This window comes from Lemur catta, chromosome 2, assembly GCF_020740605.2.
Source record: "Lemur catta isolate mLemCat1 chromosome 2, mLemCat1.pri, whole genome shotgun sequence".
Classification (NCBI taxonomy): Eukaryota; Metazoa; Chordata; class Mammalia; order Primates; family Lemuridae; genus Lemur; species Lemur catta.
In genome coordinates, this window is record NC_059129.1 from 125,399,880 (window position 1) to 125,422,176 (window position 22,297).

The following is a 22,297-nucleotide window of genomic DNA, read 5'->3' on the forward strand; positions in this document are numbered from 1 at the left end:
TCAGAAACATGATGGTTCTAACCTCTATGTGTTTAGTATTTCAAAACTATTCTTACATATTATCAGAGAATAGATCATACTGGGGAAAAATTCATTGTTGCATTCTATGTATGCATTGCAAAAGTATGCTTTGAGAAGGCTAGATATGAAAATGTTCTCTGTGCTTTTGTCTATGCAATGGTATAATTTGCTTTTTTTCTTTTACAATGAAAAAAATTTTTTTACAGTGAACAAATATTCAGCAATCAGCACATAAACATTTACAAATCTTAAATTAATGCTGCCCAATTTGGAAGGCTTATGATTTCCTCACCTTCTGTGAATTTGCCCTATGTGATCTCACAGTCTTTTTGGCACTTGGGCATTTTGCCTGGCAGCAGAGTTAGGGCCCCTCTGTGGCCTGTGGCAGGATGGTTCTCCGGGAACACATGGGGACCCTTTGCCAGGAGGGGCAGAGCCCCAAGGCAGGGGGAAGTTGGATAGGTCAGGTTTTCCCCCAGTGTCAGCTGTGGCGTGAGGCTTTTGTGTTTTTTGAGTCTGAGAAAGGAATTCCCACAGTCTAATCGAAGCACACAAATGACATCAAGAAGCCAAATCAAAATGGTACCTGACTTGCTGCCACTTCTTGTCATTCACCACTCTCAGGGCCAACCTCTGATAGCATAGAAACTTGGGTGCTGACTATTTTTCTCATTTTCTTTTTATTATAAATAATATAAAAAATGTGAAGGCATTTTAAGAATTTCCAGGCATGGATGGTGCATCTGAGCAGTTTACATTTCCCTCTTACCTTACCAGGGCACTGGGCGAGGGGAGAGAGAGGAAATGTGAAGGGACATGTGGGAACCTGGACACTGGTTGATTCTGACCACTTTGGTGCCATCATTTGCCAACAAATGTTTGGATGTCGTTGGTGCAGAGCATTTCATTTTTGTAGATACAATATTGTGCTTTTATTTTCACTTAAAAATAATAAAGGTGAAGTTGTTCTTCACTTCCAAGTCCTGTCCCCCCACCCCCTGTCACTTATGAGGCCTTCTGCAGCCCCCCTGTGGTCCCAGCCGCGCCACCTGGGCACAGAGGAGGGCACACCCATGCATTATCATCCCCCGTTCACCTGGGCCTGCAGAATTGTCTCTTGTTCCTTCAGCACTTTGGCCTGAAGTTTCCACTCTGCCGCCTGGTTCAGCAACTATGAGAAGAGAGAATGTGTGGAGAGACTGTCAAATTGTCTTTTAGATTGCTGTAATTTGTGTATAAAACTTAATAAGTTGCTCATTAGCTCTCAAGTAATTTTTTGGAACTTTGTAAAGAATCTAAGAAAGCTAAGAAAACAATTGGTCTAAAAAGTTGGATTCTCAACTAAAAACTTGTGGTTTTAACTAAAAAAAAAAAAAAAAGAAAAATAGTCACCAACCCAAGCATGAATCACACAAAATTCAACTTCTCACCAAATTCTGGAAGCTTTTCCAGCAATTCTGACCAACCGTCATTCAGCCTCTGGCGGAACAGCCCCAGAGCATCCCCAGCTGTGGCATTGTCGTCAGCAACTGTTCCTTTATGTTAAACCCGAAGTTACTCCCCTAGACCACTGTTCTCTACCATCGCATGCGTGCCACAATAAGAAATATGTATATATTTAGTCTGTCCCTGGTTCCTGGCACAGAGCTTCTGACACGCATCGGAATCTCCTTGGGAACATGTTAAAATGCAGATCTCTTTCAGAGAATATGATTGAGAAAGTATAGGGTGTGGTTGAAATCTGTACTTGCAGCAAATACCCAAGATGGTTTGGCTATTGGTGGGCCATGGATTACATTTTGAGAGATACCAGGTTAGAAGTTTGACCAATTATTCTAAGTCCTGCCCTCTGGGAGCTGATGGGTTGAATTGAAAAGCTGATTCCGGCATAAAAAGACACACATATTTAAAACATGTAATTTTAACTGAAGATGATGTTCATTTATTTATCAGTTTTGATGTAGGGGTGTGGTCTTTGTTTTGGGTATGGATCTTCTGATTGGAGTTCAGAGTTTTGTTTGTTTTTAAAAATCACATCTATAAAGTGCCATATAAGATTTCTACATTGTTGGGTGCGTGTGTGTATGTGTGTGTGCGTGTGTGTGTGTGTCTGTCTAGTACCAATAGTGCTAAACTGTATAATTCTCTAGAGTTTTCCACGTTTCCCCCAGTCTTTGAAAGGTACTCACGTATCTAGTTTTACAACTGTTCTTTGCTATTTGCTTGCACCTAGTCTTTCAAAGTATTAAACGTAGTTTTTATAGAAAGAATTCTTTCTTTTCATACTTATATTTCATCAGTTTATGTATCATTCTGTTGATTTACATGGTATAAAAGCAAGTATAACTTGCTTATATAGAAAGAAAAGATTTGTACAAAGAGCTGATTCTTGGTAGGCTCCATTTTACTGAACTGGGGCAAATATGCGTAGCCATCCCGAGAGAGTTGACATGCTGTGGGCACGTCAGTGCGTTTTACAGAGAGAATGGTGAATATCAGGGATCAGTCTGGTTAGTCAGCCTGGTGGTCATCATTTAAGAATTTTCTATTGTATTTTAAGATAGGCTGATTTAAATTTTCTTTTTTTTGTTTATACCTATCATAAAAAATGTCCATGAGGTCTATGTATTGCATCTGTAATCAGAACCATAAATAAATAATCATTATTTTTTAAAACTTGAAGGCATCTTTTTCCTTATCCAAGTTTGTCTTTTTCCTGTGGCTCAACCTTTCCATTTGCAGAATGGGTTATATTTTTCCTCAGTGCCTCCCAGGGTGCAAGCGAATATTAAATCTCACAGAAGTGCAACTGACTGGTCCTATGACAGGTCTGAGGCGGCTGCAGAGTGGAAGCCCTACAGCGCCTCCTCTGGCCATCTCAGGGGTGTGCCCAGCCTGAGCCACCTGTGCAGCTCTTTCGTGGTGGGTGGTCCATGACAGGTGTTGTCTATTCTGCCTGGGTGGACTTGGTATCTCCTCACTTTCAAAAGGAAATGCCTATCCAATAGCAGCAACCCTGATAGGTGGCAAGCGTGGAAGGGCTGAGGGGACCTACCTTTCTTTGACTCAAATACACTGTTTTACTAAACCAGTGTAGGATAATTGGGCAGCATGCTAGTTTCTGCCACGGCTGAGTCATTCTGAATCTGCTCTCCAATATCTCTCACGTGCGTCTCTGCCTAGTTTCTTTCTCTTTCATGTCTCATATATTATATACCAAAGTACTGGCATCCTGTGGGAAGCATATTTTATCTAAGAGGTTAACTACAACTATCAGTGGAGTATCTATTTTCTTGAATTTTGAATAATGATTGAATGTTTTATTTCTTCCTTTGTGAGCTAGGTCATAGATGGCTTTAATAAATTAATCTTTTTCTTAAGAGAACATGGACTTCTGATTTGAAATTATCCAATGTCCACCAGGTTAGGTTCCCCAAAGTTTGTATTTTTGTTGCCATGTTTAAAAACTAAAGTTATTTAAAAATTACTGTTCTAACCAGTTGAATTAATTCTGGTCTGATTTTAAGTAAATGGAAAGCCCACGATCAAAAGTTAAATGGCCAAATTTGAATAATTGGCCCATTGACTATCTCTCACGTCTCTCTGTCTCTCCAGTATCACACACCTGCTTAACTCCTACCTCTGAACCACACCTCTGACTGTGACGCACTGTCACAGTGAGTTGGGCTTTGGGAACTGACACGCATGGGACTGAAACACATCTTGCTCACTTAGCAGTGTGTCACCTTAAACAAGTTGAATGTATTCTTTGAGCCTCAGTTCTCTCATCTGTAGGGTGGCCCTATAGCTTTTTTGGGGGTACTTGGGGTAAATGAAATATCAGTAAACATTACCCCTCAGTTTCTTCAACCCAAAACTCAGGAGTCATCCTTGAGTCATCTGTTCCTTTCCCCATTGTCACCAGCTTCAGGTCTGTACCATTACCTGTTGGACTTACATTGGAAACAACTTTTATCCTTCTCCACCTCTCTGCTGCTACCTCCCTAATCCAAGTCACTGTCATATCTCATCTGGATGCTCTCAGAGCCTCCTAACTGTCTTCATGCTGTCTTGTCCCTCTGCAGTCCGTTTTTCACCCAGGAGCCAAATTAGTCTCTTACAGATGCAAAGCAGATCTTGTCACTTCCTTCACTAAAACTACCCAGTACTTTCCCATTATATTTAGAATAAAATCCAAATGACTTTTTGAGCCCTACAAAGCCACACAGTGTGGCCCCCGCTTACTTCTGCAACTTCATTTGAAACTTTTCCCCATGCTCTGGCTTCCCTGACCTTTTCCTGATTCTGGGGCACGCCTAGCTGCTTCCGGCAGCAGGGATTTCATTGCTGCTGCAGATGCTGCTGCTGGAGACGGCACTCCATGTGCAGCTCCTCAGCGGGCGAGGCTTGGCTCAAGCATCCCCCTGCTTCTGAGGGCCTTCCTGGTCACCCAGTCTAAAGTAGGTCCCCTCCTTTGGCCCCTTCTCAGTTCCTCCTTATTTCCCTAGTAGCCATTTATTATCTGAAATGACCCTTCCTGGTTTGTTGGCTTGTCTATTGCCTGTCTCTTCCCAGTTAGGCTCTAACATCCAGGTAGGAGATGGCCCTTCTCTGTTTGTTCACAGCTATAGAAATCCCAGCACCTAACACAGTGCTTAGCAGATAATAGGCACCTTGAAAAATATGTGTTGAATGGATGAATGAGTATTTTATGTAAAAAAAAGTGTAGGTACAGTGCCTTGTGTTGGGATGACCAATACAGTTCTCCAAAGCAGCTTGGGCTCTTCCTCCATCTGTCTAGTTCTCTTTGACCATTATCAAAATAACTTTCCCAGAGAGTCTCTGACACCAAGGCAAAGCAGATATGCACAGTGACTAAAATGATAAGTACATATTCCTTTTCTCGTTTGTGGCGCTCCTCTGCTTCCTTCATCATTTCTTGTGCCTGCTCCAGTTTTGCATCCACCAGCTTCTGCTGCAGTTCTCTGTGTTTAAATATTTTGTCCAGGTGCTAAGGAAAAATAAAGTATACATATAAGGATTGGTTTATTATTGGTGCTTAAAATGCATAATAAAATTTCACATGAACACATTTATATTAAAGCCATAAATTATTGAAGCGCCCCATACTCTGCACTGCACAAAAATAGCTGCAAAAGGTGGAAGCACCAGAGTTCAGCAGTGTTAATGCCAAGAGGTACCTATATTATTTTTCTAAATATGGTAACTATTAGATAGGATGCTATTTATTATGCTGGACACCACAGACAATGATATATACTGCAAGGCCTACAGTATTATCGCTTGGTATTTGGGCTCTTTCTATGAATATAAAACCAGTTTTAATCACATTAGTATAATTTATCATGATGAATTCTCCACATTCTTGCCTCCAGGCTTATGAGAAAGCCTTGGGGCACCAATATGTGTGGTCCTAGGTCTGGCAGTGAAGCCTGAGCCCCCTGAAATCTCCTCTGTTGCTCTGGTGGGGCTGACAAGGCCAGGGGTCACAGGTGGATTGATATGCGAATGTCAGACTTCTCCACACCTTTCGACCTCTGGACTTGCTTGGTGACCAGAAGCTTCCAACTCTACCTCAGTGTGAAGAACTTCTGGTCATTAGGAGGTCCCATCAGAATGAGGACATGTGGAATCCTACCCTTGGGCTTTACCTAGAACCAGTACCAGAAATATACAGCTGGTACACCAGGCCATTCCCCTCTGAGATCTCTCTGAAGAGTGAAGACGTTTTCCCTTCACTCTTTCCCTCTTTAGTCTGAACCTGTGCCCTGGAGCAGGATTGATCGTCCTGACAACATAAACTGGTAGCATGGCATTCTGGCTTACTGAGAGGAGTTTCTTGATTTACCTAACCACTGCGACCATATGCTATTGGCTCTGTTCTTGTTTTTTCTTGATAGAATCTTAGCATGTTGCCAACAGAGCCATTTTGACTATGTTATGTTACATTTCAAGGCAGAGATTTAAAATTTGGGTGAGATGGGGAAAGGAATATGATATGTCAAAATCCTGAGGGGCATCTAAAGTCTTTATAATTTTGAGATAATAAAAGACCATTATAGTCCTTCTAATATAAACTATCGAAAGGAAAAGTCTTTGGTTTTTGTGACTGTGGGTAAATGATTAATCTCATAGCCCCTGCTTCCTGTCTATAAAATGTGGATAATATATTATTATCTAGTGCATAAGATTGTTGAGACAATTAAATGATGTACTGTGTATAAAGTACAGTACTTACCACATGGCCTGATATGAACTAAGCACTGAATAAATAATATCATCATCATTATTATTACATTATTAATACTACTATTGGCTTTTAGAGTATACCAGCCAATAACACAGACCCTTAATTTAGATGACACAGTGATTCTTAAGAGGGATTGTGTGAGTTATTTTTGGCTGCATAGAAAGGATTTTTAAAAGACTGAGAAATATTGTTTCCAGGCATAACTGTGCCCACAGCCCACCACTTTCTATTTATGGCTTTTACTTTGCCGTGATTCCAGTTTTGAAGAAATCCCATATGACTTTCAGTCAGGTATTTTGTAATACCATCTGTCTTTATTTTGGCTCATAGAAGAAATCCAGTCCTAAATATTAATCATTTGAGAGGGCTGGCCGTAACGGCCTTGTTAACCAAGTTCCCTGCCTTCGCAACCCAGAGCCGCATCCAGGCACAGGTCTTGTACGTTGCTGGGTGTGGCTCTCACCTCCTCTCTGAGCTCATACTGATCGATGATGCTTTTCAGCTTTTCTGCGAGCTCTGTGTTCTCCTGACAGAGCTTCATGTTTCGTTCACTCTGCTGTTCGATCTGAGCCTGGATGTCTGTCAGGGTGCTCTGGAAATGACTTGTAATCTCCTTCCTTTTCTCTTCTTCCTCACGTGCCCTCTGAAGGGTCTCTTCCTGAGGATAAAAAGCAAAATATTGTGTTATGCTGGTTTAAAGGCGCCCTGGGCTTACAGACTCAGGATTATGTCATTGAAAGGAGATTAGTGTGCAGAGTTAAGTGGGGTGTTTTTCTCAGTTCTCTACAGCTAATGTTGCTCAGTCCCAAAATAAATGTGTGAGCAAAGGTTTCAGCTGTGAGTACACAGTCACTCAGAGCAGGTGCTCTGAGGGCCTGGAATTTGATAGTTGGTGATGAATAGGCTTGTTTTAAAGATGACAGGTCTCCTGCTGAGTGAATGAACTGCAGCGATTTCTAACAAACAGGCAGTCACGGTTTTGATCTCCTGGCTGTGGCCTGGAAGAAAGACCACTGGGTTTTACTGATTGATGAGACAGGTCATACGTTCCTTTGGTTTGGTACAGGAAGAAGAACAATAGATCTTATATTCTTCCATAAAAACCATGGTTTATTAACCACACAATTGTATTACCCAAGTTGTGTAAATATAAGTGGTCACAATATAAACTTTCCTTTAGTGAGAAAAAACTTTCATCAAAAAGCTAAAAGGAAACTAAGACAGCTATAGATCAAGTACAACCATTCAAGAATATAAAAGAAAATCTTTCCAGGCATGCTGGATAGTTTGTTTCTGAAAGAACAATGATTACATGTGTCACATAGGGTAATTAAAATGTTCAATGTAAATTTTGAGTCTGAAAGCAATATTAAATTTCAGCTCTTCTTTAACTCTAAAATGAAACATCTAATTTTCCCCCTTCCGCTTTGTTAACATTGAAGAATTGGAAATTAATTTTTATATCATTTCTGTTCTTTTTTCTCCTACATCAAAACTCTCTATTCATTGCTAACCACTAACAATATGCTCAAATTTCCTCCATATCTATATTGAGAATTGCTTTGTGATTGTTCAGCTCATTCTTTTAGAATAAAAGGGTTTAATCTTGCTACATCATACCAAAGATAGAGACATTTACACTACTGACAGATGATACAGACATTTTAGGATTCCTTTCAGTTCTGATTAATTGTTAATATGAAAGCCTGCTTCACTGTTGGCAAGTAAAATTATACTGCATTTAATTGCCTACCAAATTCAAATTATGTAAGAGGACTCTTAAAAAGAAATAATAATATTAACAGAAGTAATTGTACAAATCTTTATTATGATAGAATAATGTGATCAAAATAAAAACTGATGCTGAAAATATATGTTCTGGAAATATTTTATCATTAGATTTCTTCTTTCCTCTACAATATTAACACATTTCCTAACTTAATATGGCTCCTGATTTCAGAATTATAATTTATTCATGTTATAAACTTCTATTAAGCAACTTCTCAGGGATATCAGGGACATTGTACTTCCTAATCCAAACGGATTAACTGAGATGTTATTTCTCTGAACTTTGTATGCTAACACTTACTATATGTATTTCACTAAAAATGATTATGTCCATCAGCTAAGAGCAACTGAATATACATATAATTGTGATAATCTTCTCAAAGCTCCTGATGAAGCCTAGAAGTTAGCAAGTTTGAAATCATGGAACTATAGACCATGATCTGAATTCCATTTGTATTTATAATTATTCCATCCAAGAATGAATAAATGAAAGAACCACTCCATGCACCCCAGCAAGTCTGAGTTTTTCACTGGAAGCTGGCTACAGAATGAAGATACAGATATTAAGATGGCATTAACACGTTTCAAACCATCATAGCACCCAATCTTGGCCCACAAAACAGCATCTTGCATTTTACATTATATTATTTTTCAATGAGATAAAAATAAATCTAGCAAAATCTTACAAAATTTGATAAAGAATTTGCAATCATTTGGACAGTGTCAGATAAAATTTTCTTTTCTTCATCAAACACATTATTCTAAGTGAAAATTAATAATGTCAATAAGATTGAGGGATGAAGGCTGAAATAGCTAAGAAAAAAAACTTTGCAAGCATCATTGTGCATCTTAGAACTCAGGCTATGCCTGCCACATAATCCATAAGTATTCAATAAATGTTTATTTAATGAATCAATGAATTATTAATTTATGTACAGACATATGAGTATCCTGGACTAGATGATTCCTATAGACATTTCCACATTAAAATTCTATGATATTCTGACAATCAATGCTACTTATTTTTTTAGGAAAATCATTTCCCTGAGACACTTACCCATCTCATACTAGGCAGTTCTTTTTCAGCAGAGTTTGAGGTTCAGATTTATTGCTTCAAATATATGTAGTATTTTGTTGAAACAAGCCCATATGTTGGACTTTCACTGGTCTTTTTCTAAATTATCCTAGACTGTGAAGTTGTGTGTGTGTGAGACTCATTGAAGGAGCAATATTAATAAACAACAGTAAAAGTTAAAATTTATGGTGGTGGAAAGACCTGGTTATGCATTCTCTTTGTGTGTCTTCCCAAGCTCCTAGCACATGAATTTTAGATTTAGGTATATTTAGACTGTTTCTCCAGTATGGCCAAGGAAGCTCATACCAAGTTGACCCCTCTGCAGACAACAACTATAAACACTAGATGAAATGACTTAAGGGCACTGGAGAGTAAACAAAATCAGAGAGATTCTGGAGGGAAATTGGTACTGGCATATAATGTAAGTTTCTCATTTTATACAGCTGTTAGTTTACAGGGAGACTGCAGTTGGCAGCAGCGTACGGTGGGTAAAATTCTCATAGAAAATGTACTATCTTTCTGGTCTGAAGAATGAGAGTACAGAGTTCTGGACAACTGTAGCCACTGGAAGGTGAGAGGAGATCACCAGGAAAGAAAAAGTCGGAGAAGTAGAGCCCTAAGTTCTGTGAATAAACTTAGCTCAAATCCCTGACTGACCCTGAACCACAACATGTGCAGGGTAGACGCAAAGCAATTTGACTAAAGAAAAAAGAACTTAACTGCGATTTGAGCTGCTGCCCAAGAGATGAATTTATAGTTTAAATCTAACCAAATTGACTGCTGGCTTAAAAAAATAATCAAAATTCTTCAAGGTATAGTAGAATCCACATTTTTCCACATTAACAGTCCAGGATACCATCAACAATGACTTGACATACGAAGAACCAAGAAAATGTGACCCATTCTCAGAAGCAAAGACAATCAGAGGAGGCCTGTTCTATAATGACCCAGATGTAGAATTAGCAGACAAGAATTTAATTATTTAATTTAATTTATTTATGTTTAATTTTCTTAGAGACAGGGTCTTGCTCTGTCACCCAGGCTGGAGTGCAGTGGCCTGATCAAAGCTCACTGTAATCTCAAAATCGTGGGCTCAAGCGATCCTCCTGCCTCAGCCTTCAGAATAACAAGGACTACAGACATGTGCCATCACACCCAGGTAACTTTTAAATTTTTTGTAGAGGCAGGGTTTTGCTATGTTGCCCAAGCCGGTCTTGAGCTCCTGGGCTCAAGTGATCCTCCTGCCTTAACCTCTCAAAATGCTGGGATTTCAGGCATGAGCCACTATGCCTGGCTCAGGCAAGAATTTTTAAACAGATATTATAACTATGCTCAATGATATAAAGGAAAATATTATCTGAGTAAATGAAAAGATAGAAAATTTTAGGTGAGAGAAATAATCTATAAAAAAGAACTAAATGGTCTGGGTTCAAGTTGCTCACACCTGCAATCCCACCACGTTGGGAGGCCAAGGTCAGAGGATTGCCTTGAGGCCAGGAACTTGAGACCAGCCTGGGTAACATAGTAAGACCCTATGTCTACAAAAAGTAAAAAAATTAGCTGGGTGTGGTTGCACGTGACTGTAGTCCTAGCTACTCCAGAGGCTGAGATGGGAGGACCACTGGAGACCAAGAAGCTACAGTGAGGTATGATAGGGTCACTGCACTCCAGCCTGGGTGACAGAGTGAGACTGTGTCTCAAAAAACAACAACAACAAAAGAAATAAAAACCAGAAACCACCACACCCAAATGAAAATTCTGGAATTAAATTTACATAATCTGAAATGTAAAAGTAACTGGATAGGTTCAGAGCAGAATGAAAATGACACAGGAAAATATCAGTGAATGTGAAGATATCCCAATAGAAATGATATAATCTGAAGGTAAAAGACTAAAAGGATTGGTGAAGGACGTGAAGAGAGACCTAAAGACTTGTGGGACAATATCAAAAGGTCTAACACACATGGAGTTTGAATCTTAGAAGTAAAGGATAAAGAGGGAGACAGAGTGGGGGGAATGGAGCAGAAAAAATATTTAAAGAAATAACTGCTGAAAAAATTGCAAATTTGGTGAAAGACATACAATCACAGATACAAAAGGCTTAGCAAATACCAAGTTGGATACATATGAAGAAAACCACTCCTTAGCATACAGTAGTCAAAGTTCTAAAAACTGAAGATCAATAGAAAGAACTTGAAAGTAGCCATGGAAAAATGACATATCACGGACAGGGGAATGACAATTGAAATTATTATATTGTTGATTTTCAGCAGAAATTTAAAGGCCAGAATATAGCAGAACATTTATATAAGACTGAAAGGAACCCCGCCCCCCCGCAGACAAATACTGTCAATGTAGAATTTTATATCCAATGGATATAGTCTTCAATAATAAAAGCAAAATAAAGAAATTTTAAGGATAAAACAACTAAGAGAATTGATTGCCAGCAGAATTGTACTATAAGAAATACTAAAGGAGGTTCTTTAAGCTGAAGGGAAATGACAAAAGACAGAAACTTAAAGCTTCAGAATGAATAAAGTATTAGAAATGGTAAATATCTGGGCAAATAAAAATAGTTTTTGCCTTTAATTTTTAAAGAAATACACATGATCATTTGAAGTAAAAATTATAACATTGTCTCATGGGTTTTCTTAATGGATGTAAATATAATACATGTAACAATTATAGCTTAAAAGTTGAGGAAGTAAATAGACCTATGTAGTTGCAATGTTTCTACATGTTATATGAAGAGATACAGTATTACTTCCAGGTAGACTATGAAAAGTTAAGAATGTATATCATCATCACAGCACAACTACTAAAGATAATGCACAGAAATAAGGCAGGAAAAGAACAGAAAGCAGGGGTGGCAATGAGTAAACAAATAATAAAATGGTAGACACATGTCCAACCACATCAATAATTACATTAAATGTTAATGCACTAGTACTCCAATTAAAAGGCAGATACTATAAGAATGAAAAAAAACAAGATCCAGCTATATACTATCTTAGGAGGATGCACTTTAAGTATAAATACCCAGATTAAAAATAAGTGGATCAAAAGAGATATACCATGCAAACAATAAGAATAAGAAAACTGGAGTGGCTATATTGATATCAGAAAATATGGACATCAAGGTAAAGATTATTACTAAAGGGCATTTCATAATGATAAAATGGTCAATTCATCAAAGAGGCATAACAATCATAAATGTGTATATGCCCAATACCAATGCTTCAAAATATATAAAGCAAAAATTGATATAATGAAAAGAAGTAGGTAAATTCCACAATTACGCTAAGAGATTTTTAACACCCATTCCACAGCAATTGATAGACAAAAATTCAATAAATACATAAACGATTTAAAGCTAATTTTTACTTATAGAACACTACACCCAACATCTAAACAACAAACATTCTTTCCAAGTACATATAGTATCAAGATAGATCATATAATGGGCTATAATAATTTAAAAAACACTTCTAAATAATTCATGGGTCAAAGAAAAAATGAGAAAGAAAATTAGAAAATATTTTGAATTTGAATCCTCATTTTGACACATAAAATAGGCATGACCTTGGACAACTGATTTGGATTGCTGTCAGTTTCTTCATCAATAAAGTGGAGATATTAACTCTCATAGGATTTTCATGATGATTAAATAATATAGGAAAAGCACTTAGCACAACCTCTGGCATAATCATGATCCTTAATGTCATTGTCTGTTCTGTAAACCACTACTGAGGGTGTGTAGGTGCAACTATGAGGTCTCCTGTCACTTCCATCATTCTGTCTTTGAATGCTACCCAAGGAGACCAAGCTGTGTCATTCTACTCTTTACATTTCTTTGTTAATAAACTTTCCCACCACATCTAATTTATCTCCTAATTTTTATCTCCTTACTGTGTAACATTACTGAGAGCCAGATTTGTGTGAACGCAGAGCACTGTCACTTGGATACATATCTTGAGTTGAGGAGAATGCGTCCATCCCCAGGCCCCCCAATCCAGCCTGGGATTCTGAGTGCCGCTAGTGCAGTTGTTGAAGAGATACCAGTGACCCATATCCTGAAACTTGTGATTTAAGATTTAGAGCTCATCACACTGGCCTTCCATTTCCCAGATATCAAAAACCATTATTCTCTTCTGTTTTTCTTCCTAATTCATTGTAAAACCTCAGCAATGATTTTCATGTCTCTGTTTCTTGAAGTATCTCCTTTTAGACACATGTAATAATAACTACCTCACAAGAGCAGGGGTGTCTAATTAATTACTGTTTGTCAAAAGCTTCAGGATCTTCAACTGGAAAGGGAATTGTGGATGCACACGGTATTATCTTGGAGAGCCCTGCATCTTACTGTATTGAATGGAGCTGTGTATAATCAAATTAACTACACTGCTAGGGGCTTATGCTGTAATTAATGAAACCCATGCAGACTGAATGAAGTGATCAGTCTATTATTTTTAGATTGAATAATTAAGTCTGAAGAGCTTCAGCGATAATTTTCCAGTAGCTTCTTTTTCAGCTGACTGTTGACATTTTGGCTCTCAATCTCACTTTATCGTGTCAACTGGCTTTGTGTCAATTAATCTCATGTCATACAGAATTCATTATAATACAAAAAAATGTTGAATCTTTGCAAGTTTATATTTTAAAGAGAACTAAGGCCTATTTTAAAAATAAACTCAACATGATAAAAAGGGAAGGGGAATTGCACACACTTAGTGAATGGCCTGCACTGTGTCAGTTACTGTGTGGGCACCTTACAGACGGGACCTCATTTAATTTTTCCCCAACCACACAGTGAAGCTGGTATAATACCCATTTTATGGATGAGGAAACAAGCTCTTAGTTTATTTTACCTCCCTAGTAAGCAAGTGGCAGAGCCAGTATTTGAACCTAAGCCTCTCTGATTATAAAACTCACACTCCTTCCACAAGTAGCAGAGTCCCGTGTCTGTGCACCGTGCGAGAGAGTGTGTTGTTTTGAGCCAGGGTGACACATACCTTCAGGGTCTTGTTGTGTCTCTGCAGCTCCCGGCACAGACTCTCCAGTTTGCTTCGAGCGAGGATAGCTCTGCTGTGTTCGCTTTGTAACTGGTCCTTTTCTTTTTGGATTTGTGCCTGTTTCTTTTGTAGAAGCTTTAACTTCTTTTGCTCAGTGCGATGTTCATCCAGCTAGACATAGAAGTGCAAACGTGAAAGAAAATGGCAGGAATCTCTTTAGAGTTGATAGAACACAAGCAAAACCCAAAGATCACTCAATGGTTGTTTGGATACATTTTTTTTTCTTTTTTTTCTTTTGCTACTATCTGTCCCCTCTGAAAGTAAATGAACTTCACGAATGTCACCTTTGTGGTACTAGTAGATATAGTTTTTAAAGCATAACACTTACAGGTTTTCATTTTTATTATTAATCTCTTCTCAATTCAGTCTTTTTTGCGGGTGGTCTGTAAATATTTTTCTTGAGTCTATCTAACAATGCCAGCCAATATTGGAAAGTATGTCTCAGAATTTGTAAACTGCCAGCATTCATGACAATACCTTGCACAAGGCAATAGTCAACAGTTTGTTTGCTTGGGTTACCTTTATTTCTCATAATTCTTTCTCAAAACAAGATTGTTGTACTATTTTTATTTTTTTTTACTTTATTTCAGAATATTATGGGGGTACAAATATTTTAATTACATGTTTTGCTTTTATGCAGTTTGAGTCAAAGTTATAAGTGTGCCCATCACCAAGGTAGCGTGCATTGTGCCTGTTAGGTGTACATTTACCTGTCTCCTCCACCCCCTCTGACCTATTTGGTTTCCATTGAGTTTTACTACCATATGTGCACATGGGTGTTGATCAATTAGTTTTGATTTAATAGTGAGTACATGTGGTGTTTGTTTTTCCATTCTTATGATACTTCACTTGGAAGAATGATCTTCCATCCAGATTGTTACAAAAGCTATTAGTTCACCTTTTTATGGCTGTGTAGTACTCCATAGTATACCACATTTCATTAATCTACTCATGTATTAATGGGTTGCATCAACTTGGGTTGATTCCACATTTTTGCGATTGTGAATTGTGCTGCAATAAACATTTGAGTGCATGTGTTTCTATAGCACTATTTTTAAAAATAGGAAAGAGAAAAGTAGCCTCCTGGTAAACAGAAGATGAAGTCCTTTTCTTTAAAATTTTGGGCTATGGGTGTGGATTGTTTGGGTGCAGATTGTTTGGGTGTGGGAAAGAAGGAGAAGAGAAAGTGCCCTTCCACTACCTAAGCATTGATGGGTTTTCACCAAAGTATCAGAAATAGCCACCGTATAACTCAACAGTAGGAATGGCAAATATCTGTGACATGCCCTGCAGCCCGCCCACCTCCACTCCCTCTGTGCTTATAGGGAATAAATCATGATGCTGGTTCCTGCGAGCCTAGGTGAGCTCTTCTCACATCTCTCCAGCAGCCATGACTAAAGTACTGTATCAGGGATGGTGTGGAAAATGAAACCAATTTACCACTGTACTTTCCACTTCTGGATGTTAAAGTTCTAGGGTAGGATTGCTAGATTAAATATAGAACACCAGTTACATTTAAATTTCAGATAAATAAGGAATAAATTTTTTTATGTGTAAGTATATCCCAAATATTTCATGGGACATATTTTTACCAAAAAATTATCTGTTGTTTATTTGACATGTAAACTTAACTGAATGTACGTACTTTTATGTGTTAAGTCTGGCTATGTTATTATGGGGCTCTAAGTCCCAGGGTGGCTGTGGGGAGCGAGAGGGGGGATATCAACCTTCAGGTGCTCCTGGTTCCTCACAGACCCAAATGGATACTCGCACCACATGCACTGGACATGTGTCTTAGTTTCCTGGTTTTGTAAAAGCATTTGTTCTTTCTGAGCTAGATGAACAGGACTGTCACACTTTCTTTAGTACACATCTTATTTCACTCCTTTCCTCCTTCCCTCCCACCACACTGAGATAACGCTTATAAACCCCCGACAGATGAAGCTAAGGATATGCATATATGATATTCTATCTTCATATTTATGTGCAATTTCTACTTATTAGTGGGAATTAGCATTGGAAAAAACAAGACCCATGTTACTAAAACTACTGATTGACATTGATATCTTCCTTGGAAAATCAGTGATATTTTGTTTTATATTTCCCATGCTAAATTCCTGTTCATAAGATAAATGTGGTCCTTTCGTTTTGCACCATAGTTATTAGATAGGGGTGAAATTTCTCATGCTCATATTTGGATTTTAAATGACCTATAGTCCTTTCTTGAAGTTTATATATTGTTATTATTTTTGTTGCCATTATGGTTTAGAGTTAACCTTTTGAAGATTAAACCATATGTCTGGGCTTCTCAACCTTAGCACTATTGACATTTTGGGCCAGATAATTTTTTGTTGTGGGCACTGTCCTGTGCACTGTAGGCTGTTTAGCACCATCTCTGGCCCCTACCCACTATATGCCAGTAGCACCACCCAATTGTGACATGCCCAAATACCTCCAGACATGCCTATTGTCCCCTGTGTGGGGAACACTGTCCTATGTGGCTTTCTCGGAATATTCTACACGTGTCTTAAGTTGGAAGAAAGATGATTTGTGCTTGCTCATTGGCCATCCAATGTTTCAGTTTTACTGCAAGATCATGCAAATTTAGAATTTAGCTAGGTCTACCTTGCTTTGCTCTAAAATAAAAACTCTTCACTTTCTGACTTTGTTTTAAGTGTGTGGATAATTTTGTTCAGATGCGTCAGGCCTATATGAATGCATATGAATACATGGAGTTTCTTAGTGAATGAAAGCAAACATGTTACAATTGAGTCAACTTCGGTCAAATGCTGGCTTTGCAATTTAACAACGCACACATGTAGGCCTTGTTCTTCTGTACAATTGTAATGGACATATAGGATTTGTATCTGCAATTTGTCTTGTTCTTTCTTTCTTTTTTACTAAGTTAAAAAAGTAAAATTAATGCCAAGTGCCAAATTAAAATCATATTAGTGATGTTTTAACTACATAAAAATTGAGGAAATTTGCAAAAAATATCTCTCCCAGGCCATTTCCTAATTTAATCACGAGGTGTCCTCATTTATTAATGAACTTATCCTTATTTATTAATGAATACAATGGCAGATAGTATTACAGGATTCAGACTCTGCAAGGATGAGTGAGCCGCAGTGGCAGTTTAATTCACAGCTTTGAATTTGATGATTTATTCCATATGAACACTTATATTTCAGACATTTTCTATATTAATGTCCAAATCAGTGGGCACGGAAATAGGCTTTAGTCTCCAAGTAAAAAATTAAAATTCCTCCTAATTTGTCTTTTCTGAAAAGGAAATGTAATGGATTTTTTGGCTCAATTTTCTCCTATTCATTTTTTCTAGAATGATCTTTTAGGTTTAAAACCATTTTATAGGAGATGATATAAATGCCAGAGTTTAGGAAGTAAGGCTTGAATTGAGTAGAGTCTCTAAAAAAATAACTTCTGCAGGAGTGACTGCTTGGCTATAGGACGAATAGGTACAGGGCATTTCCTGAGCCCAGGAACAGTCCTGGCTCATGGAGAAAGTCTTGGTCACACTGGAGAAGTGATTCTTCTCCAATGTACTGTTGTGGGACTGCAGCACTGTAAACAGCTTTCTATGCTAGTCTAGAATGCTGCCCAGTCCAGTCGAGTATAGAACATGGCACTGGAAACTAAACATGCATGGCCTTGGTAATTGAAGGGGCAAAGGAAAAACAACATGGAATATACTAAAGACAGCAAGGATGGATAGGTGAGAGTAGGATGGAAAGGTGGGAGTGGGGACCAAACTTTGGAGAGGGGATGTTATTTTTGACACCTAACAGTTGATGATATTGAAATGGTTACTGGCCAGTGCTATACAAGTTGCAATAAAATTGATACACTGATACTAGTTTTGTAAATTTCTACCAGTCTTTTGGAAAGCAACATGGCCATAAAGTTTAAAACCAAAAAGCACTCATTTTGTTTGATTTAGTAATCCTATTTCTGGATTTTTTTCTTAAAATCATAAAAATGAAGGAGAAGGAACAAATCTCATGCATGATGATGTTCATTGCAGCAATATCTGGTAAAGTAAAACAGTGGGAGGAATCTAAATGTCTCCAAATTAGTGAATCAGTAGATACAGCCACTTAATGGAATATGACACCACTTTTATAAATATAATTATAAAAACTATAAATTACATGGAAAAATGTCTGTCATATGAACCAAGAACATCAGATACCAACTTATTTGTACCTTATGACTGTAATTATAATAAAAATTATCTCTGCATATGTAGTAGAACTGGAAAAATGCATAAAACAAAGTTTGTGTTTTAGATGATGGGATTAGAGATATTTTTGTTTGTTTTATGTATTCAGCATTCTTATATCATCATGTTGTGGTTTATGTGGTTAAAAAGTAATTAAAAAGTACTGTAGGCAGAGTTAAGCAATCAGCCAGTCACTTAGAGTTTCAGAATTTTCTGGGTCTATTGCATGACAATTCAGCATAATGGGATGTGTCAAGGTGGAAGGAAAGAATAAATAACGATCACAGGACTAAAGTCAGAGTGAAAAATAAAGAAAACAAGGCACTCACTAAAGTCTACTCCATACAGTAGGGATGAAGGGTTTGTGGGCCTGAAGCTTATTCAGTTTTGGAGGCCCTCTTAAAAAAAAAAAATAAGAGAAGAGAATTAGGTCCAGGGTCTCAGAGGGGACCATGCAAGTGAGAGGCTCTCGAGGTTTAAGCTTCTTCGGCTTCAGTGATAAATCTGTTCATTAGGGGGAGTTCAACCTACTGCCTAGAGGAATATTTTTGCTATGTGTAGTCTTAAGCTTCATTCACCTGTCACTGTTTCTCCAAAAGCAATAAGTAAGTGAAAAAAATTTTAAGAAAAGAAGCAGAATTAAAAGAGAAGGCCATTGCCTAGCTTTCCTAGAGAAGATGCTGCATCTCAGCTGTGGGTCTCATAATCTGTGGGTTTTATAGCTGCAGGATCAGCTCAGATGTCGCTACCTTTGGTTCATTCTCAGATCAGCAGGTGTTTGTAAGGGCTCATTGAAACTAGAGATCCTGGTCTCACAAAGCCCTCTCCTTTTCTCCAACTGGCCAATTCTAGAGTGCTGGTAAGGAGACGGTCCACTTCAAACATTCTCTGATGGTCGGGAGTGGCTTCCCTTGCTCTCAGTGGCCCTAATTTATTGAGAGGGAGGCTGTATGGGGAGCATCTAGAACCAGGCACAACACAATCCACATGGAATGCTTTGCCACTGTAGACAAGGGGTAGAAGGATGTGGGTCACAGAGAATAAATGTATAAACGGAGCAGACCAGATAAGAATGTGCCATGAGCTGAGTGAGAGTGGCATTGACTCACGCCTTTCATTGCTCCCTTTGTACTCCTCAAAAAACCTGGGTATGAGAACTGAATGAAAGCTTGAAGATTTATCTTTATTTCAAGTGTGTTTCTGTTTTATTGCAAAGCAAAGAGAACTTCAAAATATCCAGTTTTCAATCATCTGTACTTCACTCTCCCATCCCCCAAAATTACATGCATAATTGAAGGTGGAGTCAACTCCAATTCTGTCCTGTCTTCCTTTTGCTGTTTGCTGTTTTGCTATTTTTCAGCTTTTCTTTTGCTTAAAAATTTTTTCTTGTATAAATTCTAGCTTGGAATTGTTTGAGGTCACCAGCCAAGTTATATGATGATGTACATAAAAACTAAGTCTCCTTTTCTCAGCTCTAACAGGAGCCTGAATCCTTCTGACAAAGGGAGCTAATCAAAAAAATCTTACCAATTCAGCATACTTCTTGAATAAAAAATCAAGCTTTTCTTCAGGTGTTTGCAGCTTGTTCAGATTTTGCATTAGCAGGTTGGCTTCTTTGCCTTAAAAAAAAAAAAAAAGACATTTGAAAAAGTAAGTGTTGAACTTTCAGTCAAGAGATAAGGGTTGTCTCAGATTAAACCACCTGCTAATTACTACCAACCTTGGCCAAGCCACTAACCTATCAGATATAATTTTCTTTTTGTGTAAAAAGGATGATACTTACCTTACAGAGTAACTGAAGATTAGATGAGAAGTTTGTGAAAATGTGTGGTACAGTGTCAGGTTCATGGTAGCCTCTCAATTAATGTCTGCTATAACAGTAATCCCTAAATTTTCAACCCAAGAATCCATTCTTGTTCCTCCCCCTCTGTATTCTTAACAATCAAAATAATTCATTTATAGAAGGATAAATCATGCATTTTCCCACTTTAATTAACAAAAAAAGAAGCAAAACAGCCGATCAAAATTTCTGACTAGTAGGAAATGGCCAGCGTGGATACATGGAATTGCTAGGATTCCAGCCAAAAGCAGAGAAATGTGATGGTGTAGTTTGCCCAGTTTTTTCCTGTGGTTTTTGTTCTTTTGATATCTCTTTTTGAAAGAACCAGTTCTCTTTTTTCTGTGTGTAAACCCATCCCATGAGGTTTGGATGGAAATAACTCTGAGCATATTTCCTACCAAACAGAGAATAAAATCAATAAAGAAGGATAACAGAGCCAACACATGTAGGGCCTTTCCACAGGCCTTTTTGTGACTCTATGATATGATGCTGGACTTGGCCTTCCTGGATCTTCCTGTCTCCCAAACGGGCCTTAATCTCTGTTAGCAGTTTCTTTTTCTGATCCTAGTTGGAGTTTATGCTACCTTTAAAAATTCATCTGTTCATTATTATTTAATAGGGAGCCTCAGATTCTGTCTTTTGTTTCTCCATTGTTCTTCCTTTTGTAATTTTCAGGTCAAAGGGCCTATTTGCCTTTCTGCAGATGCCTGGAAATCTTGTCTTCAATCAACCAGTGGGCTGAGTGTCTGGAGGGAGGAGTGGAACACCAAGGCCTATGTTTACCATTAATTCTATTTTTTCAAACAGTCCAATCAAGGTGGAGCATTTTTCCCATCCTCACCTATCTGTGGAAATTATTCTGTTGAATCAGAGTAGGGAGAGCAAGCCACACAATAGAGCCTGTTTCCTGATATATATCTGCTTAAGAATATTAACGACTTTGACAGCCTTTCCCCCAAGAACAGACATTTCTCCTTGGCTAGAGTATTTTCTTTCATCCTAAAGAGACAGATATATCATGGAATTAGGGTTTCCAGATAAATTGTAGAGCATAGGACATAATTGTACTAAAAAATTATTTGTTATTTACCTGAAATTCAAATTGCGCTGGGTATCCTATATTTTTATTTGTTAATCTTACAACCTTACATGGAATCAAAGAATTTTAGATCTAGAAGGAACTTCAAAGAGCATCCAGACTAAATGGTTAATTTTATAGATTAAGTATCTAAGGCCCAGAAAAATCCAAAGTTACATGATTAGTGCTGGCAGAGCCATGGCTTAAATCCAAGGCTAGTCTGCTTATTCTAAATCACCCCATTCTCATGTGAAAGTGTGATGCCAAGGAAACCTAGGGAAATACAAGAAAACTTTTTTTTTAAATGACCTCATTTCTAACAGTTTGTTTTGTCTATCTTTGCCCCATGAGTCAGTTCAGATTAGAGACATGGCCTAGAGCAGGCTGAAGGTGGTTTTGAGCCGGGTCTTCTCAGCTCTCCAATTATGGCCTGTGGCACCATGTAGGGGCCTTTGCAGCTGATAATCACTGCTGCCCCACCCTGCCAGGCATGTGCTTTGAGGAGTTATTCCTCTGGCAGCAGGGATGGGTTTGCGTTGGTCAGACCATCCCTTCACCCTTGTCTTCAGTCTGGGGAAGGTGCCCACATGAAGGCCGCTGTCTTGAGTGTCATCTATCAAAGGCAAGAGACTATGGTGTAGATCAGTCTTGGCCCAGGCCTCCACCCAGTGTTTGGATCATGGCAAGAGCTCAGTAAATGCTGATATGAACAGAATAAAACAAAGCCAACTAACCAAACTGGTACGTGAATCAAAGGAACACTGTCCTGAAAACTGCTTTGTCACTGACTAGAGGAAAGACAGGCCTTAATCTCACCTGTGGCATTTAATGTGTGCTGGGACGCCTCTCAGTGTGAGTACTGGCATGCAAAACCATTACAAGTCTTGTTAGGGGGAGATAGAAACAGCTGAG

The 22,297-nt window shown here is 38.2% G+C and overlaps 1 protein-coding gene across 2 annotated transcripts in view; it reads right to left on the minus strand.

The window, feature by feature from the left end:
* Nucleotides 1-22,297, minus strand: part of TXLNB (taxilin beta) — a 43,584-nt gene that overhangs the window by 12,051 nt on the left and 9,236 nt on the right. For both annotated transcript variants that reach the window (XM_045544466.1, XM_045544467.1), the window contains exons 3-7: nucleotides 19,995-20,086; nucleotides 14,168-14,338; nucleotides 6,756-6,950; nucleotides 4,913-5,032; nucleotides 1,118-1,192 (exon numbers count right to left, since the gene is read on the minus strand). In XM_045544466.1, coding sequence (XP_045400422.1) covers nucleotides 1,118-1,192; nucleotides 4,913-5,032; nucleotides 6,756-6,950; nucleotides 14,168-14,338; nucleotides 19,995-20,086 — 653 coding nt within the window. The remainder of the gene's footprint in view (nucleotides 1-1,117; nucleotides 1,193-4,912; nucleotides 5,033-6,755; nucleotides 6,951-14,167; nucleotides 14,339-19,994; nucleotides 20,087-22,297) is intronic.